Source organism: Lutra lutra, chromosome 4 (assembly GCF_902655055.1).
Source record: "Lutra lutra chromosome 4, mLutLut1.2, whole genome shotgun sequence".
Taxonomy (NCBI): Eukaryota; Metazoa; Chordata; class Mammalia; order Carnivora; family Mustelidae; genus Lutra; species Lutra lutra.
The window spans coordinates 143,635,671-143,661,352 of record NC_062281.1 but is presented as its reverse complement, the minus strand read 5'-3'; the positions used below and the strand labels follow the sequence as shown (position 1 = coordinate 143,661,352).

The 25,682-nt window shown below is 38.5% G+C and overlaps 1 protein-coding gene across 3 annotated transcripts in view; it reads left to right on the top strand.

The window, feature by feature from the left end:
- Window positions 1-25,682, top strand: part of DNAJC6 (DnaJ heat shock protein family (Hsp40) member C6) — a 140,099-nt gene that overhangs the window by 27,295 nt on the left and 87,122 nt on the right. The window contains exon 2 of one of the 3 annotated variants that reach the window (XM_047725424.1): window positions 17,705-17,973. The exons of the other annotated variants lie outside the window; for them this stretch is intronic. Within the exon in view, the coding sequence (XP_047581380.1) occupies window positions 17,775-17,973 (199 nt within the window). The 5' untranslated portion in view covers window positions 17,705-17,774. The remainder of the gene's footprint in view (window positions 1-17,704; window positions 17,974-25,682) is intronic. 3 annotated transcript variants of the gene reach the window in all.

The window sequence follows — 25,682 nt, the reverse complement described above, 5'->3', positions numbered from 1 at the left end:
GATTTAATCCAGCACCCGGCACTATGCCTATCACAAAGTTGATACTTATGATACATTTATGGAGTAATTTAATAAGTCCCCTACTCCCAGCAACTTGGGAGATCAATGGACATGTGCTGAATGAAACTGACTCTGACTGTGCATATATTCTTCTCATACAGTCAGAGCCCAATTTTTGTTTTGTTAATTAGCACCCTGCATTAGCCATTTGAATAGCAGAATTCCAAGTGGCCATCTGTTTTTGTTTTCTGATTAACTAGAGATCACTTTTTAGGATTGAAAAGCCATGGACAGTCTCTTTCATCTTATTTGATAAATGTAGAAAATCATAACAGCAATGATGAGAGCAATGTGTTGGTTTTGATATAACTCAGATGAGGTAATGCATATAATTTAAAATCTTAGATATAGAAAGTAGGTTATTAATATTCAACAAAAAATAAAATTGCTGCTTACTTACCTTTTACTATGTGCTAGTATTATGCTAAGTGCTGAGCATATATTGTCTCATTTAAAACTAGCAATATTAATGGTATTAATATGACCATTTTATTGATGAAGGCATGGAGGATCAGAATCATGAAATAATCTAAGAGTCAAACAACTAGTAATCAGTAGATCTAGAATTCCAACATAAATTTCTTTGATGCCCAGTTTATGTTCTCCATGCTGTTTTGTCTCTTGAGGTAACAACAGAAACTGTCCCATAGTGAGAGTTAATGCCCACCTGAAAATTGTGTTCTGAAAGCTAAATAATTATTATTTATAATGATATTTATTATATTGTTATCATAAACATTATGTCTGGCCCATATAAAAATGCATAAATCAGTGAGTGATTGACTGAGTGAAAGAAAGGGTGAATGAAAGATTGGGGGTGGTAGGTTGGAGATACCATATGTATTCCTTTGCCAGAGAAACTAGTGCACTTAAAATATTTATAAAAATATATTAAAATATTTGTGATGGTAGATTTGCTGGAGAATAATCTTAAAAAAATTAAAAGTCCATTAAAAATGGCAGGCAAATCAGGGAATGCAATGTAAAAACATGGAGAGGGTGAAGAGTTTATAAGTGAATATTAAAAAGTTTGTATTAGAGGTCCATGAATCAGTGGAATAATGAGATTCTGTTGTAGTTCATTTGGCCTCCCTCTCCTGTCTCCTTTAAAGGTACTTCCTCAGTGACTTTCGAGTAGTATTTATTTATTCCCGATTGCCATGTATTTCTTTTCATTCATCTTATCTTTTTCACCTTCAGGACACAGACTCATTCTAAAGCTTCATAGATTGAATGAAGAATAAGCACTTCCCCATTTACCTGCCTCCTTTGGCAGCGCTGTTTAAGAGTTTGCCCCTGTGCAAAAAAAAATTTAAATGCATTTGTTCATAATTCAGCCTGATCTGTTGAAACCAGTTAAACATTAAATAAAGTTGGGATGCCTGGGTGGCTTAGTTGGTTAGGTGTCTGCTTTCAGCTCAGGTCATGATCTCAGTGTCCTGGGATCGGGTCCCACATTGGGCTCCTTGCTCCATGGGGAGCCTGCTTCTCCCTCTGCCTGCTGCTCTCCCTGCTTGTGCTCTCTCTCTCTCTTTGAAAATCTTTAAAAAATCTTTTAAAAAATAAACATTAAATAAATAATGACTTTGCCACAAAGTCCCTACCTGCATGATCTTTGGCAAGGTGAGTTAGCATTCTGAACTTATCCTCAACTATAAATGGGAATAATAATATCTACCTGAAAGTATTGTTGTGAGCATCACATCCATCTACATGTAAAGAATAATAAAACGTCAGCTATTATAAAAGATATTTTGGAGACAATTGAGGATATTTGAATATAGACTGGATATTAGATGCATCAGGGATTTAGTATTAATTTTGTGGTTCTGTAGGAGAATATCCTTATTAGGAGATGCATGATGAAGAATTGAGAAGTCAAGTCATATGATGTCTCAATTCATTTGTGGTAAGTTCGGCAAAAAGAAAAAAACCCTTAAATATCTAGATAAAACAGACTGGTAAAATGTTTTCTGTTGTTAAATCTAGGTATTGGATATATGCGTATTGTGAAATTCTTTCAACTTTGTGGTATATATGAAATTTTTATAATAAAATGATCAGGGAAAAGTTAGCTATTAATAAAGTTATAGCAGTCTATTATTTCACGCTTTTCCAAAGCTAAAAGTATATAAGGGCGTAGTTAAGTGGATTTTGAGTAAATGAGCTTCTTATGTCTGGGAAAGAAGAAGAAAAATGCATTAAGAATAAAAAGTGAACTCAAGCATTGCCAGCTTGAGTGGGATAAAGCAGAGCTAGTTCCATAAAATGAAGGCATTGCTGGGAATATAAGGAAGGGGGAAGTAAGGACGGGATCTAGGATGTACTGACTGCCCATTGAACTATTCTGCTAGATGCTATAAATATTGTCACCTTTAATTTTAAAAGCAACTCTTTGATGTAGGTAGTATTAAAAAAGCTTAGCATGTTTTGAATAAGTTGGCTAATACAGCTGCTGGATAGTGAAGTTAGGATTTGAACCCAGATCTGTTTTGTCTGTTTTCCTTTCCTCTCTCCCTCCCTTTCTTCTTTATGATGAAGGTGGGGATTTTTTGCTTTATTTTTTAATTTTAATTTTAATTTATTTTTTAAAAAGATTTTTATTTATTTATTTGACACAGAGAGAGAGAGTACAAACAGGGGGAGCAGCAGGCAGAGGGAGAAGGAGAAGCAGGCTCCCCACTGAGCCTGATGCAGGGCTCGATCCCAGGACCCTGGCAGATGCTTAACTGGCTGAGCCACCCAGGCGCCCCTTGTTTTGTTTTTTAAATGAATGGTATTTTTTTTCTTTGTGGAAACTCTGGAAAACACATATTTATCAATTATGCTTGCTGCATGACAAACCACTCAAAACTCAGTGGCTTAAGACAATATATATTTATTCAGCTCACAGTTCTTTTGGCCAGGAGTTGGGCTCAGCTGGGCAGTTCTAATCTGGGCCAAACTTGTCAGTGAGGCTTGCTCTCATGTGTGGGATGACTGGGCCAGCACCTCCGTGAGGTCTCCAACCTATGACAGATTAGCTTGGGATCATTCTCCCAGGAAGGAGAGGAGAATCCAAGAGAGCAAGCAGGAGTCCATCAGGCCCTGTTAGGGCTAGGCTTGGAACTGGTATAATGCTATTTCCCCTCTTAGTCCATTCCAACAGACTGGGTGGCCCAAAGAACAGACATTTATATCTTAGAGTTCTAGAGGCTGTGAGGAGATAGGATTGGTGGTGAGAGCCCTCTTCCTGGCTTGAAGAAGGCCACCTTCTTGCTAGGTCCTCACATGATGGAGAGAGAATGCTCTGGTCATGACTGGGGTCCCACCGTCATGACTCACCTATCCCTAATTACACCTTAAAGCCCCCACTTCCACATACCCTCACATTAGGGTTTGGGGCTACAATCCATGAATTTGTGGAGACACAAACACAACACCCTTTGTTGTTCAGATTCAAGGAGTAAGGAGGTAAACTACCTTTTGGTGAAAGGAAATGTGAAGTAATGTTGTAAAGTGGGGTGGATTGCAGCCATTTTTGCAAACTACCATCCAGAAAATACAAAAATAAACATCCTTTAAATCATTCTCTTTTTTTTTTTAAAGATTTTATTTATTTATTTGACAGACAGAGATCACAAGTAGGCAGAGAGGAAGGCAGAGAGAGAGGAGGAAGCAGGCTCCCTGCTGAGCAGAGAGCCCATGTGGGGCTCCATCCCAGGACCCTGAGATCATGACCCAAGCTGAAGGCAGAGTCTTTAACCCACTGAGACACCCAGGTGCCCCTAAATCATTGTTGATACTATTATCAAGAGATAATTATTGTTACTGTATTGGTATATTTCCTTCTATTGTTTTATCTATGCGCATGTAGAGACAGACTTTCTTTTTAAAAAAAGAACATGGTTCATATCTAGAATCTGATTTGTGTTGTGATAATTTCCCTTAATGTTATATTATAGGTATTTCCTAGGCATTAAGTATTTCTTGACAGTGTGGTTTAATCTTTGATGCATAGGAAACCAACAGTAAATTGCTCTGTTTCAGGCACTATGCTAAATACTTTCACAGTTATCTTGATTAGAAAGCAAGTTTCTTGTTAATTTGCAGGATTTATAGTCTGCTGCTGCAAAGAAAAAACAATGCATTTTATGTGATGGAAAGATCCAGAGAAAATTATAATGGTTAAGATGTATCAGCAATCCTTCCATTTTTCTCTTGAAAGCTTATCCTGTTAACTCTGTCTAGGAAAGGGCAGTCTCTCTCTTGTAAATGGTGGGACACTGACAACAGATGAGACTGTTTGCTCTCCATTTCTGCCCATTGCTTCAAGAAGCCATTCTGCTGGACCAGTTTAGGTATTAAAGTTACATTGTTGGCAGTTGCAGACTGTTTCAGGGAACAATTGTATTTGTAAAGATTTTGATTTTGATTCCGTGACCAGAGTAATAGCTAGTTAGAAAAGAAGGTGTAGTGGAGGGAACTCTTCCACGTGTGATAGTAAGAGATTCATTATGTTTGTGAATCAATAGATAGAGAGGAGTTGGGATTGTTCCCATTCAAGCTCCTCTGTCCCATTGGCAGGCTCTGTGTCCTGAGTGATCAATAAATATAGCACCTGTGCCTAAAGTCCACCTGTCCAACCTTTCATTTTATAGGTGAAGCCACATCATTATTAATTTATTTGATCTGGCTGTATTTCGGGATTGTGCTGAACATCCGTTCTTACTGTACAGTTAGCATAATGTGATGATAGCGTAAAATTTGGAGGCCGAAGACCAGGGTTTAAGCCTGGGCTTTGTGTTGTCTAGCTTTTGAGTATGAACAAATTACTTATTTTTTTTGAGTTTCAGTTTTCTCATCTGTAATTACAAAGGCTTCACTCAGTCTTCTTAGGGTTATTGTGGAGATTTACTGAGACAATTTTTATCTGCACAAATATGGTAGCTACTAGCGCTCAGTAGCCTCTGAGTGCTTGAAATGTGATGCATCTAAATTGAGATGTGCGGTAAGTGTAAAATGCACACTGGATTTTGAAGACTGACTATGAAAAAAATAAAAGTGACTTACTGATTACTTTTTTCCATAGACTATATGTTGAAATGGCAATATTTTGTGCTCATTTGAAGTAAATAAAATATACTAAAATTAATGGACTTGTTTCTTGTTCTTTTAAAAATGAGGCTACTAGAGATTTCAAAGTTACCTGTATGACTCCTATTTGTGGTTTGCATTATGTTTCTACTGGGCAATGCTACACTACATGGAAGTTCTCTGTAGAAGGCAGTGTAAAGAATAAATGTTAGCTATAGCTACAGAAAGTGTAGAAGGTTTGAATGGGTAGGGATTCCAGGTGACAGTATGAAGCTTATTATTTTACTAAATTTCTAATGCAAGCTTTATTTAGGCATATTAATTTTTCCTCTTTAAGTGGAGCAGGGAAATAGAGGAGTGATAATCTAATCATGTGAGCAAACAGTAACTGCTAAGTTAAAATGATGCAGGCACTGTGCTAAGTATTATCTTAGGTGGGATTCCTTTGGTGCATCTGGGCCTCCTGAATTCTTAGGCTTTAATCACTATGTTCTGTCTCTGTCTCTTGTCTGTCTCTCTCTCTCTTCTTCTCTCAAATTTACTTCACTCTCCTGGACAACATTGTTCTTGCAGATCACTTATCTCCCTCTACATTGCAGAAAGTGTGGCTCCCACTACTCCTGCTTGTCATCCTTGCTCTAAGGGAGGACTCTGACCTATTCCCTCTAGTTTTAAATTGAAAAGTCCTGTGGAAAGGCCATGTTGAGTTAGCTTGGCTTCATATAGCGACCCCAGAGCCATGGCTCTAATTCCAACACCAGAGGAGGAAGATTTCCTAGAAAAAGGGAGTGTTACTCTTGGTTCAAAAGAGAATAAGTGTTCACTGGACCTATGTTATTAATTTAATAAGTACAGCCATTCTGTGGGGTTAATAGCTCAATTTAGAAATGAGGAAACTAAGGCTCCAAGAAGTTACATATTTTGTCTAAGTTTAAACATCCAGGCTGAAAGCCCAGATCTGTCTGTCACCAAAGCCCATGTTCATAACCACTACACTGACAGAATTTGAGAAAATTGGGTTGTGTTGACTGAAGTTTTACTGAATTCAATGTTTGCTATTTTCTCCCCTACCAAATTGCTTTCCACTGAAATCTGTGATGGGAATAAGGGTGAGGAAACTAGAATAAGGATAAGGAATAAGGAATAAGGGTAATGAAACCCACAGTAACATGTAAATCTTTCTTGAATTGAAAACCAGTACTACTGTGCTCTCCAATCTTGTGTCCAAAGCTTTAAAGGTCATAAAAAGCTCTGCAATAATTACCTTTGTAGTAATGAGTTTAAAATATATTTACCACCACTTGGGCATTTTGCTTTTGTAATTTTTTAAAAAAGATTTTATTTATTTATTTACTTGAGAGAGAAAGAGAGTGAGAGAGCAAGCATGAGAGAGCAGCAGAGGGAGAGGAAGAAACAGGCTCTTGCTGAGCAGGGAGCCCAATGTGGGGCTCAATCCCAGGACCCTAGGATCATGACCTGCATGCTACCCAGGCATCCTGTGCTTTCGTAATCGCTGATTATATACTTTTTTTGGGTAGCTATCACATAATTGGTACTCAATAAATATTAGCTACTATATTTACCATACTAACAAATGTTAGCTATTATATTTATATTAATAAATGTTAGCTGTTATGTCAATTATATTAATACATATTAGGCATTATATTATTATTAAAGTTAATCATATCCTATTAATAACATAACATCCCTCATATTGTTTTGTTGGGGAACAGCTTTATTGAGACCTAATTTATATACTGTACAGTTCTATCCATTTAAAGTGTATCATTCTGTGGTCTTTGGTAGGTTCAGAGTTGTGCAACCGATCATATACTTTCTTTTGAGAACTTTCCCATCTCCTTTTCAGCAACACATGATTTCCTATAGCCTATACAATATGGGCATAGTGATTTCTGAGGCAAAGATCAAGAGCCATCTTCTGTTATTCATAAACAATATCTGGCCCAAAGGAATTATTCTTTAAAAATGATGACTTGTAAATCTTTCAGAAAGATGATCTGGAGTTTGTGAATCTCTTCATCAGGTCAAAAAGTAAATTTCAAACAAAAATGATTTCGAAATGCTGTAAATCTGCACTTTCGACAGTCCATTAGAAATCATTTAATTTACATAGGAAATTATTAGTAAGGGATAGCTTTTTTGGCTGAATTCATACTAAGCAGAGTGATGGACTGCTAAGAGCTCTGACTGGCCAGAATGCCAGCCAGTCCTTTATGTGTAGTTCTGAGGCCTGATGAATAAGAAATGCAATGACTAACCTTCATTGGGTGCTGGGCAGTATACAGAGCAACTTTCTCTTATGTCTTTCATGGACTCTTCCCCGTGGCATTGGTCATTCATCTATTTAACAAGTATATATCTGGTGTCTGTATTGTTTCAGGTGTGGAGTTAGACCACACATGGCCATGCCTTCACGAAGCTTATAATGTGATGTGGGAAGTCATACATCTAACAGGAAATTTCAATGTAGTGTGTTATAAGTGCTATGTTAGAAGATGTACAATGTGCTGTGGGACAACATGGAATCATATCTAACTTGGTTTTGAGAACTTTGATGGTTTCCTTATGAAAGTGCTGTCTGTGCAGGGATCTGAAGGGCAAGCAGGATTTGGCCAGACCAGGGTTGTAAAGAACCTTTATGTCTAGACTTAGAGGATGGGGAAAGGCGAAGTGGTGAGGGCTGAGTCTCCAGAAGGAAGTAGCTTATCTTAGAATGTGAAGGGTTCGTTATGTTAAATCCTTAGACTGAGGGCAGTGGGAAGCCCTCAAATGGTTTTAAGTAGCCGAGTCACATAATTGGATTTGCATTTTAGAAAGCTCAGAAGTGAATCAATTTGCTCACTTCCCTGTCTCAATATTCCTTTATCTTTAAATTGAAAAGGATAGCCTACCCTGTATAGCTCCTTCCAACTTTAATAGTCCATAAATTTCTGCTATCCTGGAAAAACTTAATTCCATACTGATTTCCAGCTCTCTCAGGTAGCAAGGCCTACCTAAGATTATGACCAGTACTTGAAGAGCTGGGTTTTGTGGGGATGGAGGTGACTGAGAGTGGGGATAGGAAGCTGAATGGATATATTATTTCCACTGTGAAATAAAGGAAATAGAAAAGTTATGCAGGTTCCTGTGACAATTTCCTGAAAGGGAACTGGTGGATGACTTCAATTTCTCAGCATACGTGGAATGGCAACTTGTCCCCTTCCAATATAGTGAAATCTGATGTTATGTTCCAAAAATTAAAATGCTGCATTCTGAGATGTTTGTTGATGAAATGATACAAAGTCTGGAATTTGCTAAAAAGGTAGTTAGGGATTTATACCAAACATGGTTGGCCATGACTAGGTGATTGTTGATGCTGAATGATGGGTTCAAAAGGACCCATTATATAATTTTCATTATGTAATTTTCATAATTTGTGTATGTTTGAAATTTTCCATAATAGAAAGTAAAAAGAATAATAAAACAAAGATGTTCTGACTTATTACCCAAGTTCCTTATTACTTTAACACAAATGGAGAAAGAATCAGACTCTTTCACTTGGTCATGCTGAAATAAATAGACTCAGAGCTACTGTGTCATAAGCACTGACATTTTGCTTCAAGTTCTTTTTAAAAATTTTTTTATTTGTTTTTATTTATTTTTTTAGAGAAAGAGAGTGATTAGAGAGAGTGTGTGTGAGCTGGGGAGGTTGGGGGTGGGGCAGAGTGAGAGTCTCAACTAGGCTCTCCACTCAGCCCAGAGCCCATGCAGGGTTTGGTCCCATTACCCTGAGGTCATGACCTGAGCCGAAATCAAGAGTCAGAGATTCGGCCAACTGAGCCAACCAGGGGCCCCTGCTTTGAGTTCTGTATCAATTTTAAGGGCTTAAAATGTTCCAGACTGCACTGAGATTATGTTGGCAGATCAAAGAAAGAGAATAACACTCCAAGGAAGGGGCAGTTCTTCTAGGGATTTCATTGATGACGTAAGCAGAGCTCTGCAGCTCTGGCCCGAGTCAGCCCAAGAAGGCAGTTTCTGGATACCAGGATAAGCTGGAGAAATCACTGGCTTTGGAGCCATAATAGGCATAATAGACTGAGCTATGTGTCAGGTGAAAGATAGTGACAAGAAAAAACAAAATAGGTCACATTCATTGAATTCTCACTGTATGCCAGGTACCTGTGTAAGCTTGTTATGCACTTTATATCATTTGATTCTAATGGCTGCCCTATTAGTTAGATGCTACAGTTTTATAGATGAGGAAACTGGGGCATAAAGAACGTATATAATTTGTCCGTGATCACACAGACCTTATATAATTGCCAGTAAATGTTGTGATAAATAAGTAACAAATCCAATGGTTAGGTTTAGGTTTGGATGCACATAACAGACAAAAGTAGAATAACAGTGGCTTAAAACAAAATAGTTTCTCTCTCGTCTTTATGAAGTCTGGAGATAATCAGTCCAGGGTTGTCATGATTCTCTGGAATCAGGTTCCTTCTGTTGCTTCATTATCAAAGTCTTCCATCCTCAAGTTTACTTCATGGTCCAAGATACCTGCTGAAGCTACATATTCCAAACAGAAGAAAGGCAAAAAGAATGGAAGACGAGAATACCACCCATTTTCCCTTTCAAGGATGCATACTAAAAATTGCACTTATCATTTATGCTTATTTTACAAAATCATTATTATCATGCCACAACTTAATGTCATGTACATACCTAGCAGATTATAGAAAACTTGCTTGTGGCAGGTCCAAGACATGAAAGTTGACTAAGAAGTAGATTTGTCATGCTATATGGCCATGTGCCCAGCTAAAGAACAAGGGTTCTGTTAGCGTAGCAGGTGGATAGGAATATTGAGGATCACTGACAATCACTGCTTGGTCCACACTGTTGCATTTAGAGCTCTGGTCTCTGTGGGTATGCAATGGGTATGGTAATCTTTCTCAAAAGACCTTTCAGGTTTAAATGGGTAAATAGGTTAATAGCGCCCCCCAAAACAAATAAACAAACAAAATACCCCCCAGGCTCTTAATTAAGTGTTCAGGAAATGCAAGTTCTTTCCTTTCAATGAGATGTGGGCAAGTGGGTGAAAGTGGTCTGGCGCCATGGAGACTCAGCACCACAAGAATTGACTCCACCTGCCTCTGAGGTCATCCTTGTCTTATTCATCACCACCTTATAGGATCGACACATCTTCTAGGGCTTAACCTTTAGGCACAAAGGGGTTACAGAGAATAAGAACCTACATTTTAAGGATCTTGAACATAAAATCATATAATGAGCTCAGGGCGAAACATGGAAACTGAGGGAAACTTTCATTTATGTGTCTATTTATACCTGACTTTGGGGAACTAATTACCACATGAATTTTTTCAGTTTGTTATTCCCAAGATTGAGATCAATTGAGCATAGGTCCGGTTTATGGTAGTTTGTCAGAGTCTGTCCATTTGAGAAGCTGGTTTCCTTCCTTGTAGAATGACAAATGAAAGGACAGGTGCTTCCATGGGTTACTCTCAAAATGGTAATGTAGGTGTAACATTGTTGAACCATGAGCATGTCCTTGAAAAGCCAAGAGTAAGTTGAATGTTAGTAAATGACACAGCATTTTAAGTGAGCTTACTGAAGAAACCCATGGTGATTTTTTCCTGTAAGCTAAAGATGACCTCTGAAACTTTTTTTTTTTCCCCTCATTTTCATTCAATTAGCAGATACAGAACACCTTTTACCTGGCAGGCACTATGCTAGGCCTAATAAATATATGATGAATATTGTCTTTGCCTATCAGAGTTGCTCAAAATACCTGAATTAAAAATAGACAAATAATATGCTCAGGTTAACAGATAGTCGAATAATAATAATATTTGTTTCATCAATTCCAAAACAATTTTTAAAAATATTAACATTTAGGCAGTCTTTAAGTGTCTTAAAATTGAGAATATGTCACATGTGGGTCATCAGTAGTATATTTTTCGTAATACTGTGACTCAAAATGGATGATTTCTTAGATTTGATGAAATACAGCTTTTGAGTAGGGCTTTAGTGTTTATTATATGCTTTCATGGACCTTATTTCATTTGATTCTTTCTCTGAGGGACAATGAGTACCTACCTCTTCAACTTTATGGAAAGGGAATGTGACTCTGAGTGGGAAGCAAATTATAGAATACTTGCATCTGGCAGGTCCAAAACTCAAACATAGTCGTATTTTTTCTCCAAAGCTAGTGGTTTTTCCACCACACCTTGATGTCTTTTTAATCTGCATACACACATATTTATACATGTACATGTGCACAAACACAGCAAGGGCCAAGTTTATTTCAAAGCTAGGGGCTTGCTTTTAATGAATATAAAGATTATTTGTCCTTCTAGTGATTAAAACTAGGCCAAAGAGTAGCCAAGTACCAGTTTTCAGGGGGGCACAACATAAGAAGTCCACTAAGCCAGATAGTTACAGAACAAGATTGCCTGTTGGGAACCCACATCTGTTGAAATCTTTCAGGTCTCACTGAGCAGAACCTGCCATGTGGGGAGTAAAGCAAGGGTGACCCTGGAAGGTGCCCAGACTATTTTTCGCCAGCCATGCTTAGGTCAGATCTAAGAAATAACCCAAATGTCATCCAGTGTTCACTTTGACCTCTGGAATTGGCCTCTCAGGCTTGTGCAGTGGCCAAAGCATAATCAGAAAGATGGGATTCTTTTAAAAAGAATTTTTTTATTCATTAGAGAGAGATGTGTGTGCATGAGAGTGAGAGAGAGCATGCATGCCCACAAACATGAGCATGAGCAGTGGGGAGGGGCAGAGGAAGAGGGAGCAGCAGACTCCTTGCAGAGCAGGGAGCCTACCACTGCTCTCCATCCCAGGACCCTGAGATCCTGACCTGAGCCTAATAAGGCAGATGCTTAACCGACTGACACATCTAGGCACCCCATAAAGATGGGATTTTGGATACTTACTGAGAGCCAGCTCTATGAGCTTGGACAAGACTTAACCTCTCCCACTGTGCCTCAAAAAAAGGGTTATACCTTTGCAGGGTTGTTGGGAAGATGACTGTTAAGGCAGGAAAGGTACCTGGCAAATGGAAAATAATTAATGACGGTTGTTTTTATTACTGTTAGAAATTCAAGGAGGCACAGGTTTTAGGGTACTGAGTTACCTTAAAAAATATACTCTGCCTGGAAAGTTTGTCCTATCTTGTAGGAGACCCAATACTCTATCAGGCGTCAGGAACAGACAAGCTCATTTCTAAGGAAATATTGTAGAAATAGTTGAGGTTTCGTCTGCTAAATATTATCAGCTCACTCAGTTTTTCCAGCATATTCCGTCTTGTCTCTTGTGTATTGCTCTATGTGCAACTTTTGACAGCTGCCACTATTTATGCATGTGTTCTATAGTAAAACCTTGATTAAATGGGACTTAGAACTGGAATACTTAAATAGTCATGGTTTTTCCCTGTGGGCTTCCTTTGGAGAAGGAAGGAAGCAACAACCAAAGTTTTGAGAAAGATAGGAAAATTTGAGAATAGAGAGAATGCTGTAATTCAACACCTTCAATTTAACTGCTAAGAGAGAATGATTATCTAGGACACTTTGCTGATTGATAATAGAGCCAGGAGAGGATTCCAGCCCATTGCTCTTTCTTCTGGACTGTGACCTAAAGATTCAGCTTTTGGCACCTGTCTTGGTGTTGTTACTCCTCCAGTTTGGGCCACTACACTAGAGGTCTCAAATTCAAATGCATGCAAGGGCTGACTGACAAAGACCAAGTGGGGCAGGCTGGGTATTTCATATGGGGAAGTGGTGGTGAACTTGGCACTCAAGCTGGAGTCTGTGTACCTTCTGTGGAGGCATTTAAGCTTACAGTTAAAAAAAAAAAAGTATAGGACAGACAAAACGTTTGGGGGCCAGATATGGCTTCTTGGTCCCCTGTTTGAGTACATTACATTCATTGTATTTGCAGATTTGTATTCATAAGGACATAATCTGAATTATGTACCTGAGGCATGTTGCCAAGGAAAGTTTCAGTGCTATTCATTGATTTATATTAAAGCATAAAATCGAAGAAGTGCATTTTAGAAGCCTGATCATACCTAATAATTTTTGCATTTTGCAACAGAAAGAACAGAGCAATTCTGTTCTCATTTACTGTCTAGTCAGAAATTTGTTGTCCAGTTATGTATCCAAGTGAGTTCAGATGTCACAGTGTGTAGGACATTTGGAATTGAGAACCTCTTAGTACTCGAGGTTCTGTTATATACAGACATTCAAACATTTATAACTGGCACCCATAGTGAGAAATACATTTATGTCATTATTGAGGAGAAACACATCTATACTTTCACCACACAAACTCAAAATACTAGTTCAGGAAACAAAATCTTACCATATGCCAAAAACTGATGTTTTCCTGACCTATTTCGTTTTTATTAAAATAATGGTCATGAATGGCTAAGTTTATTTTTTAATCTAATAGTAGACCACAACGTAATCATTTTTAAAAAATCACTAGATTAGGTGATACTAATACATTTTATTTATTTATTCAGTAGACATTTATTCAATCTTTAATGACTGTGAGGTGTTCTTTTGGGTATCCTGAAGGATATAGACATGAGCAAAACATGGATTTCTGTTCTCAAGGAGTCTAAAATCTAATAGGAAAGAGATGGATGAAAATATCTAAAATGTCATGGCAGAATAGTCACTCTACATTATGCATAATGCTTTTATATTATTATACATTATCATAATAAATTTCTTAAGTAGGTAGGGCAGATTTTAGTCTAATTTATAGATAAGCAATCACATTTTTAGAAAAAATAACTTATCCTTATAAAAATAGTAAAACAATAGTGATAACATATAGCACTTACTGTCTTTTTTAAAAGACTTTATTTGTTTGACGGAGAGAGATCACAAGTAGGCAGAGAGGTAGACAGAGGGGGAGGGGAAAGCAGGCTCCTTGTGGAGCACAGAGCCCAATGTGGGGCTCGATCTCAGGACCCTGAGATCAGGGCCTGAGCTGAAGGCAGAGGCTGTAACCCACTGAGCCACCCAGGCACCCCAGTACTTACTATATGTTATGTGCTGATTTAATTCTTACTACAGCTTTATTCCAGTGGTACTATTTCTATGCTCATTTTACAAAGGAGAAAAGTGAGGCAGAGAGGTTAAGTAACTTGCCTAAGGTCATAGAGCTAAAAGAGTCTGTGGAAATAGGGTTCAATCCTAGAAAATATGGTTCCAGAACCTCAGTTTTAACCAGTGTGTTATAGCTCCTAGAAATTAAAAAAGCACAAATCATAATCCCAGATGGGTCATGGCATATATTCATCTTCTCTGACCCGCCACCACAAAAATATTGTGACATCTGTTGTGGTGGGAGAGTATTTTGGGGTTGGAGGGGATGAGTAGGAATAGAGCCTGAACATTCCTCAGTGTGAATAACCTTCAAGTTAATAAAAGTGACTGAAGTTAAAAAAAAAACAAAGTGACTAAAGTCAGCAATAGAAAAGGCAAAGGGAAAGAACACTCTCCCCTAAAGAGGGCATCTAATCCTTTGGCTCTGCTCTGTTTGTGATGTAATATTTTTGAGATAAATTATGGAGCAGTCTTGCTCTTGGAATAGCAGGAGAGTTTGGCTCTAAATGTTCATCTTGGATTTTACCAGTGCCCTTCCTTAAGCACAGGTGTTCATTCAGAATCACACAGACAAATTTCCATTAGTATAGTACTGGAATAAATAATATTTATCCTTTATTGAGCATCTCCCAGGGTAAGGACTAGGACTGTTGGGCACTGAGGATAGAGTGGTGCCCAAGTCAGCCCAATAATAGTAATAATAGTGAATATTTGTTAAGTACTTACTCTATATGTGTTAGGTATTAATGTAATTCTTTACCCATAAAATGATGGTGTTTTTATTATGCTCTTTTATAGAATAGAAAAGTATGATCTTCATGGATAAGTGAACTTTTTATGAATTTGATCTTTAGGATAATAAAAGCAATTTGCATGTCAATTTGCATTGGTATATGTTCCAATTTAAGCCCCAGACCAGTTTTTAGACTGTTGTATTTTAATCTAGCTATTGCATTTTCCTGCCTTTATATGTTCTTTATATCCTTAACTTCGTAGGGTCATTAATAGTTATTCTGATTAATTTTATTTATATTAAATTAAGTGTAAAGAAAAAAATTAAATGGTCTCTGTAGCCCATTCATGTTTTTCTTTACATTTGCCAACTGAGGAGATAGATATCCAAAAATACAAAGGCATATGTTTCATCTTAATTTCCTCAAGTAGTATGCCTACAACTCTGAGAACATTTGAACAAAAATAACTGAAAGTTGTCTTTTTGAAAATAATAATTTTCACTTTTGAAAAATGGTCATCTCTAAATTCTCTTAATCCGGTGATTATAAATCTAGAATTTGTGAAGGTACGTGATGGACTCTAGGTATTTACTCCCTATGCCTCAGTAATGAATTAAAAGAGAAGGAAAAGTGCAGAAAAGGATTATTTAAAATGTTATTGGAAAATATTTACTAGATTTTACAGAGTATTACTTCAGCCAAGTACATAAAATTGCTCAGTCTGACAGATTTGGAAAATTGAAAATATAAAATTTGTGTTTAAAATTTAATTGCAATTTTAATTGCTGTCACTCAAATTGTTTGATCTTGTAAATGAGCATTAATTGCGATTTGTGATTTGGGTCAGACCACACCTTCTTCAGTTTATGCAGTTGGGAAAACAACTGGTCAGGGAATTGAGGTCTTCCCAGAGGGACTGGACGGATCTACAGCATTCTTGGCCTCTTCTTATGAGAATTTGTGTTTAGGTGATCCTTGAACAGGCATATGTCTCTCAATATAATTAATTTATTTTACGTAGATCTCTGCAGAGGTAGAGCTTCCAGAAAACTCTTTGGGTCTCAAATGATTGGGACCCAACCTTCCTAGATGCTGTTGTTTGATTTTATGTTCTTAAGTGATCAAAATAATATCAAGAGAAAGCCACAAAAGGTGAGAAGAAGGCAAAGCTGGCTTTGTGTATGAGCTTAAGCAAATTTTACATATGTGCACTTGTTTCTTGCTGATGGGTGATAATACTCCACCAAATGACTTGAAAATCTCCTCACTTAATCATTCCAAATCCTAATAGGGAAAAGGATCATTTCAAAACCAGAATTTCACTTGAAATGATAAAAGAGGGATACTTCTGTAGTCTTATTATTTCAAGTGAGAACAAACATTTGGTAATTGCATTTTGAAACTTAGAGTTATGTCCAGGTTTTGCAAATGTTGAAATATATAATGTTGGGTTTCTCTTTAAGAATAAGAATGCAAAATCATGAATATGAAATTAGGTACACAGCCTTGAAAAGGGCTTCTGCAAGAAAGGGGCTCTGACCCTTCAGCTCGATTAACTTCGTGATTAATTCTTCTCTGATAATGAGCGACTTTTTTCTTTGTTTCCTCAAAATTATGAAAAAAAGTGGGGAGGGCCTAGAGAATGGAAGGAAAATCCTTGTCTTCCTAACCATCCCCTCAAGCCAACTGAGTGGTATAGTCCTTTCTCCAGGTCCCAAGGTAAATGATGTCAGAACTGAAATTGCACCTGATTCGACCTCTTCCTCGCTCCCCTCCCCCCGTACCCCCCCCCCCCCGCCCCAGTTATTCGTTCAACAAATAGTTACTGAAACAGTCACATCTACTCAACTAGGTGGAATGGACCCTGTCTCCTACTTAGAATAGCCAGCTCTTTGATATCTCACTTAGGGATCATTCCCATTCTGGTTTGAAAGAAACTGCTGTTCCTTTCTGTCCTAGCATACATATAGCCTGGCATTTAACATGTGTTCTTTTTCTGTTCAATTAAGTTACAAGTCAGTCCTCCAGGACAGTAACCTTCGAGGTGGCTTTGACTTGCCGAATCTTCCAGCAAATATAGGCTAAGTTATACAAAATGGGCGTGTCTGGATTTTACCAAGAGACCCCCTCGTCCCCAAAGCTTACCAAGCAGAGACGCCCAGCCTCTTTCTTCTTTACCTCACGCGCGAAAACACCCTCTACCCGGGTCGTAGTAGTCCCCGCCCCCCCACCACGCCCCATTTACCGCCCTCAGCCCCCCTCCTTAAGAATCTCCCCATCCCTCACTCCCTCTCTTTTCTACCTTCCCCTTGGGCCAGCCGCGCTTGGAGCTGCCCTGCTGCGCGGCGGGGGCGACGCGGCGACACCTATAGGATTGCTTCCGGGCACTCCCCAGCCAGAGGGTGGCTGGCCCGGGGCCCGGAGCTCCGCAGGGCCGGCGGCTCCGCGGCGGCGGCACCGAGGACGCGCGCACCCGTTCGCCCTCCCGCCCGCGCCCTCTTTTTCTCCCTCGGTCGCGCGGGGCGCCCAGAGCCGCTCTCTGCCCAGGGCGGTGGCTTTGCCGCCTGTCGCGCAAAGCTCCTCTCTGGTGGCCGTTCCCTCTTTCCCTCCTCTTTGCGTCATGTCGGACACTTGATGTTTTTTTTTCTTTTCCTTTTTTCCCCCTATTTTTTTTATCTCCTCCTTTAGCCCTTTCCACCTTCCACCTCCCCCTTCGTTTCCCAGGTTGATATTTTACCCCTCTTCTCTGGGCTTGCCCATGAGTCTTCTCGGGAGCTACCGGAAAAAGACCGGCAACGATGGTTATGAATCCTTGCAGCTGGTGGACAGTAACCGGGACTTAAGTGCGGGGAGCGGCGCGGGTGGCGGCAAGCAGAGAGTGAACGCCGGGGCGGCGGTAGCCGCGCGGAGTCCCGCCCAGCAGTCTCAGGACCGCGCCAGCACCATGGACAGCTCAGGTAGCGCTGGCGGCAGGGTGCGTCCAGCTGAACCCTGCAGGGACCTCCAGAGGCTGCCCACTCCACTAGCCCGAGGCTCCCACCCCACCTTGGCCTGGGAGGGGCCGGGATGGAGCGAAGGCATCTAATACCACCAGGGTGTCGCGTCTCTAATTTCTCTAGTTCAAGGAGCTAGGAAACGTTAGATCAGTCCTGAGGCCCTGCGACTGTAGGAGCGCCTCTTAATCTGGCTAGGCTGCTGAATACACCAGCTGGGGGCGGGGAGAGGAGGGGAAAGGGGAGGGAAGGGGTGGACGCGAGAAAGGAGCGGGTGGCGCGAGGAGCCACTGGGAAGGAGGGCAGGGAGAGGCAGCTGCTTTCATTACCCAGCTGGATGAGGGGGAGAGGTGAAGGAGCGAGTGCGTTGATTGCCTGCGGAGGGACGGTATTTATTCCAATTATTATTCTCTTAATGTTGATGTTATTTGCAATCCTGTAAAGCTGTGCCTCTTGTCAATCCGGCTGTCTGCTAGGGTTAATGCTGCTACCTTTCTGAAGCAATTTTTGCCTTGAGCCAATTTTTATCTAGGGCTCTTTTACACAGCTTTTATGATTTGTACGAAGAAATTTATTTCATCTGTTATTGGCTTTGATCTTGTTTATCTTTTTGCGTTGAGTGTATTAATAACTTCATAAACGTTACATGTAAGGAAAATGAAAATGCCTCTAAACTTTGTATCTGGGCTTGCAACCTTTTTTTTTTTTTCTTTTCTTTTTATAAAGCTCTTTTAGCGATTTCCATAGCAAAACAGTCACTTAATATTTTAATATATGTATGTTGGACCAGGGGTATTATTATAGCTGTTTGCTCACCTTTTCAAGGAATCAGGATCAGAGGATTGTTTACACAAAGATAATTTATAATTGAAGTGGTCAGTGGTTTGTTCTACATTGGTAACTTTAATATACTGAACAACTGAGGACTTCAGAGGAAAGATTCATGTTGGGTTGTTTGAGAAGTAATGAAAACAAACTGAATTTAATTCTTGCACTTTGCAAATAAATGCTTCTTTCTTTTAATCATGTAATGGCTCTCCCTGGACTACCATTTTTCTATTTTCTTATCCCATAAGTGGGGTAAAATATTGTTTACAGATGTTTTCAAGTGTCCTCACCTGAAAACATATTTTACCCATACTAGATCTTATTGAAGTTAAGGTTTTGGTAGAATGTTTTCTCAGGACCATTTTAAATTAAAACTAAAATTACCTGAAGGACTGATGATTCCAACAGCTTTGGTATTGCTGTTGTACATGGGTATTTGATTTACGATTTTCTTAAATCTGTGATAAAGTCCAAAACATCCTTTGACTGAATGTGATCTCCTTTAAGTCTTAAAGAAAAAGATTCATGCATTCCAAATGATGCCATCATAATCCTTTCTGGAACTTAGTGGACATGTATACAGGGAACTGAAATGGAATGAACAATTTCCAAATGAGGGGGGAGGAGCCCCACTTTCAAGAAATGAAATTTTGTACATTTTTACTTCTCATAGGGATTCTTATTTTAAGAATTCGAATTTGTTTTTAATGTTACATCCTAGAATATTTTCAACACCTATATCCTGAGTCCCTTATATGCCAGGCACCGTGTTAAGCACTGGGGGGGAATATAATAGTGAAGGAGAGACACTTCTGGTCTTTAGGGGGCTGTCATTTAATAGGAGCAATAACTCGAACACACAGCAGCCTATTGTGAGTCCTGGATTTTTGAGGATTGTCTTTTTTTTTTTTTAACCAAATCAGACTTTTTCAATAGGTTTAGAGAAGAAGAATGAAGTAAATTGATAAATTGTTGTAATAGGAAAACATTATTAAGAATATGGTTATATGTAAAACATTATTGCTAGGAGTTGATTCTTCAACTTGATCAAACTAACCCGGTACGAAGAGGTTGCGGGGATTCTTCCCATCCCCATTCCTCCTCCTGGTTAGGGGAATATTGTGGCTTTGTTATGGCTGCTATGTATCTTATGACTATTTTGATGTATATTTGCAATTGAGAACAGAGTCTGGGAGGATGCTGTTTGTTTGGTCTGGATGAACAATTGCACCCTAAGAGTGGGGTTTGTTTTAATGGGTAGCAAGTTTCATTGACTAGTGCAACTATATCTATCTTGTCTAATTATAGTTCTTTCTTCTTAGATCATCAAAGAGTGGCCTTCTGCAGTGTAAATGTATCCATTTGTTTAAGATATTTAATTAAGCTCATGGATCATTTCTAAAGCAGCACTGATCTGCCCATTTATTCAGCTCATTGTACTGTGACATGCTGGCTAGGAGAGGTGGTTCATGGGCCTTTTGGTCTAACAGAAATGTTTATGAATGGAAAAAATATGTCTAGAGGATTTAAAAAATAAATCTAGGGGAGTTAAAGCTTAGTTCTAACAATACCTTACACTGGTATAGCTATTTATAATATTTGGTACAATTGGACAGTTATTTCATTTCCCCAGAAGTCTATTAGGCAGAATAAGGGGCATATCTGTGCCAGAGACATGATATCAAACATCTGTACTACCGTTACTAGCTGTAAGACCTAGAAAAATGTTAAGGCTGTTCTCCATTTATAAAAGGAGAATCATAATAGTTGTTTTTACAATAGAGCTTTTAGGTTGAGATTTAAAACAATTTGAGAATACATTTGTAGTTTTCCTTTATTTTGCTGTCTGTGTCATTACAAGCAGATGAGGAGACTTATTCTTAGAGATGGTAGGAGACTTGTTTAAGGTAAAATAGCTACTTAGTGACAGCTCAATTCAGTTTTCTGACTCTAAGGTCTAAGTATTTCTCCACTGAACTGAACTGTCTTTCTGTGTAGGTATAATATCATAATATCATCCATTTCCTTGGATTTCCCCTCTGTTTTTAGATGAAAGAGTGACAGATGTTCAGAAAAGTTTAATGACTTTCTAAGTCAACAGACTCTCAAGTGGTGGATTGCAGAGCAGCCCCCAAGACAAATGTGTCTTCCAGAGCTCTCTGCCTGCCCTGGCTCACATTCTCTTCATTTGAATTATTCTCTGGAAAAGATTGTCATTCCAAGGTCATCCTCTCATCTCCCAGATGGCACTGTAGCTATCCCAATTCATTAGCTCAGGAACTCGTATTTGTGTTCATTTCACTTACCATGAAAAGTAGAATCCATAAACAAATTCCTAGTCTTAAGTCACTGAAGTGTTCCAACTTCAGGCTTTACTTACCAAATTCATAATGACAAGCCATAAAACAGTAGCCCAATTAAAATCTGTTTCCAGATTTTAATGAGATTTAAAAGTGTAAGGATAATGTAAAGAATGCTAATACACTTTCCTGTTTAGTATAAATCTGATTGAAAGCAAAAATTACCTTTAACAAATGCTATTTTATGTGGTGTTTAAACACAGCATCTACATTTCGAATCAGGCTTTCTCATTATATAGTACTTATTTGGATAACTTCATACTTCATTGAAATATCATAAGCATATATATGTTAATATTCCTTTCTTAGGACTACCTGCCCATTTAAGGGTTTTACAGATTGAAGACAATGTTGATTTACTAATTTAATGTGAGGCTAAAGTTTGAATGTTTCTAGATAGTCACTTAAGGATGCATCTCTGTCAAAGTTCAAATGCTTGGAGACTACCAGCTTTCATAGACTTAAAATGGGAGTCTTTTTTTTTTTTTTTTTTTCCCGTTTAAGATTTAATTATTTTAGACAGAGAAGAGAGAGTGTGAGAGTACGGGGTGGGGAGGAGCAGAGGGAGAGGGAGAGTCTCAAGCAGATGCCATGCTGAGCACAGCAGGGAGCTTGTCGTGAGGCTCCATCTCTTGACCCTTGGATCAGGACCCCAAGATCACAACCCTGAGATGGCAGCTGGAACTGAAACCGAGAATCCCCAGAGGTTTAACTGACTGTGCCACCCAGGGGCCCCGGAAAGGGAAACTTTTGGACCAAGTCTCAGAAAGATGACTGTGTAGCCTATATACCCCTTCTGCAATGGAACTGTCACTGCCTTCTGAGGCTGTACCTTTGGACTGTTCTTATCAGCGCCAAGTTCCTTCTTTTTATTTAGGTCTTTCGGCTTTCTAGGTACAAGATAAATCTAATCCTTTGTCCACCCTTTGAAAATTAAGAGAACGGATCCTGTTTCTCCTCTTAGCTCAGTTGTCTTCTTTCCTAGGCATATATATAATATATATATCATATATGTAAAACATATACATATGCATATATATATATACATATACATATATCATGTATATAAATAAAATATATATAATATTTATATCTCATACACATAAATCATATATATAAGTATATAAGTATATTTAGATATATATAGAGATATAGCTATATTAGAGATATATATGAATAATATAGATATATAATGATATATAATATTTATATATATTTAACGAGGTTTTTAAATTAATTTTTATTATAAAATTTTTATCCTAATAGTTTTTCATGTTCTTGTTAAAAAAGAATTAAAGATTACAGAAAAGAATACAATGGAAAATACAATATGCCCTCCCCCTTCCCTGATTCTTTGTCTCAGAGATAACCCTATTGAAAGTGTATGTACACTTAATATATATAAAATAACATATGTGTGTATGCACAAGATTAAAATTATAATAAAATAGAAAGTTATGACCATGTATGTTTACATTGTTCAGGAATGCTTAAGCATAAAAATTGTTACTTTTTTTAATTGTAGCAATGATTACAATCCAGGCCATTTTGCTAAACACTGTATGTATGGTATCCTAATTAACCCTCATAAGAATTCTTGAAGTTTGGTGATAGTTAATGTTTTCTTATAGTTGATTAAACCAGGCATAGGGAGGTTAAGCAAGTTGTCTGAGGTTACACAGTCTCCACTTATTCTACATTGAATAAAGTGTCATAGAGAAATGTCCATAAATTTGCAAGTGAAGAATTTCCTTCTGGATGTTTCTATTTGCTGCTTTCCCTGTGGTAAGGAGAAATAGGAGTGTTTGGGGTAACTGAAATGAATGGTAGTTGTTTTTCATTTTGAATCTTGTAAATAAGATCTCTCTCTCTTTTTTAAGATTTTATTTATTTATTTGACAGAGAAAGAGAGAGCACAAAGTAGGCAGAGGCAGAGGGAGAGAGAGAAGCAGACTCCCTGCTGAGCAGAGAGCTTGATGTGGGGCTCGATTCTAGGACCCCAGGATCATGACCAGAGCTGAAAGCAGATACTTAACCAGCTGACCCACCCATGCTCCCCAAGATCTCTCTCTTGACTTAAATATAACCTAAAGAATTTTTAAAATGCTAGAAAATGAAGAAGGCAGAGAAAAAGCAGTAGTGAATAAAACTGATTAAATCTTTATATGACACTGAGAGAACAATATAATTGGTACCACTTTATAACTTTATGGAGCAATATCTTACCAATGAAAATGAGTCCCCACTGTTCTCAGGATAAAGTCTCTTTATCTTCACTGGGCATCAGAAGCCCATGATGGCTTCTGCAAGACAGCCAGAATAATTGGCAGTATAAGGCAGTATAACTCCTTACCCTGTCTCCACTGGTAGGTCCCCTTCCCCCACCTCCATCTCTACACATTTGCACACATTGTTCTCTCAGTTTTGGCCGACTTCTCCCGTCACCATCTAGATGTCCACTTTTTCCAGGTTATCTACTACTACTCATTCTTCAGCTCCTAAACTCCTATAGACTGCATGAGATGGCTATTCTCCATGCTCCTCCCCCAGCCTGTATATCCCTGCCTTAGCTCTTACCACATTAGGTTGTGATACATTGCCTGACCTACCTCTCCCTCCAGACTCTAAGTAAAGTTCAGAGCAGGGCTGTGTGTTCCTCGCCTTTGTATTCTTGTCGCTGCTTGGCATTTATTAGGAGCCTGATAAATACTCATTGAATGAATAAAAGCATGTACTGATTTTGAATTTTTAAAAAGGGCATTTATAATGAAATGTACCCATCCAAACCATAAAATAAGCATTCAACTAGATTTTTTTTTTGAGATTCCAAGATTCTTTTATTTTATTATTTTTTTTTTATTTTTTCAGCATAACAGTATTCATTATTTTTGCACCACACCCAGTGCTCCATGCAATCTGTGCCCTCTACAATACCCACCACCTGGTGCCCCCAACCTCCCACCCCCCACCCCTTCAAAATTCTCAGATCGTTTTTCAGAGTCCATAGTCTCTCATGGTTCACCTCCCCTTCCAATTTCCCTCAACTCCCTTCTCCTCTCCATCTCCCCTTGTCCTCCATGCTATTTGTTATGCTCCACAAATAAGTGAAACCATATGATAATTGACTCTCTCTGCTGCATTCAACTAGATTTTTAATAGAACTGAGACCAGACTTGATAGAAATAAAACTGTTGGCAGAAAGATAGACCAACTCAAAAATGAGCATTTTTCATAAGCAAGGACATTAGAGGGGAGAGAAAGGTAATTAATAAATAGTCTCAGACCTCCAATAGTTTTCTAATGTGGAAATGTAAAGAAATAATAAGCTTACCAAAAGACTGCTTTCTTAACCCCCCGCAATGCAACCTATTATATGATTTACCATCAAGATAATTTTTTGAGCAGGAAAAAACCCCCACTAAATATATACAACTCTTTTTTAACAAATTAACAATAGAATACTTTTATCTGAAGATTTGTGTGTTTCCTCATTAGTATTGCAATGTTGGAAGCTTAGCTATTTTCAGGTTTAATATTAAAAACTCTTTGTATCACCCTTGGGCATCTGCAATTTATGTAAGCATTATGGTGTCCTTTTATAACCTGTACTCACCATTTTGAACTCCCTTTGGAAAGAGCCTTTAATTTCGAGGTGGATTAAAGAATCCTGGAGTTTAAATTGTACATTTTCTTATTGACAAAACTTGTAACTCAGGAGAAAGGTAAATTATAGTTATTGTCTACTTGAACAACATCTCTTAAAATTTACATAGAAGCTTTTGAAAGAGCAGCTTAATGTCTGAGTACTAAGCCCTTCATGGTCTAAGGAATTAGGAAATTTTCATGACATGTGCCAAGAGATCTGGCAATTTCTAGTTCTTAAAATTGCTTTACCTGGCATGCCACAGGCCATAGCCCGGATCCAAAATATTTTTTTTCTTTCAATAATGCATCAAAGCATAATTTGAAAAGGCACTAGGGATGAAAATTAAAATTCAGCTGCGTGTGATGTTAATGCAAATGACCACACCAAGGGAGGAATCAGATGGTCCAGTGCTTGTGACGCATGTTGGGTTTGCCCCTGCAGAAGATGATTGTTGGCACTTTGAAGTGTCGTACTCTACCTGGTGACTGGTGGATTTGTTTGACATGTGTTATAAGCCTCTTCCCGATTTTAGAAACGTTGTGGTGTGGAAGAAGTGCATCTCCGAATTGGGTATATTTGGCACAGGGCAGGGGGAATGAAGGGTATAACAGTAGCCACATACAGTGCCATGGAGTGTGGAAGCAGGAGGCATAACTTCAACCAGGGGGATGAGGGAAAGCCACAGTGGAAAGTGCTGTTTGAGCAGGGAGTCAGTAGGTGGAGAAGGAAAGAATTGTTTAGGGCTGAGAGCTAAGGCGCAGTGGCATCCTCATCCGAGGTGTGTTGAGAGATTTGCATTTAGGCCAGGAAGCCGGAGTTGGAAGTGGGTTGGAAGTGCT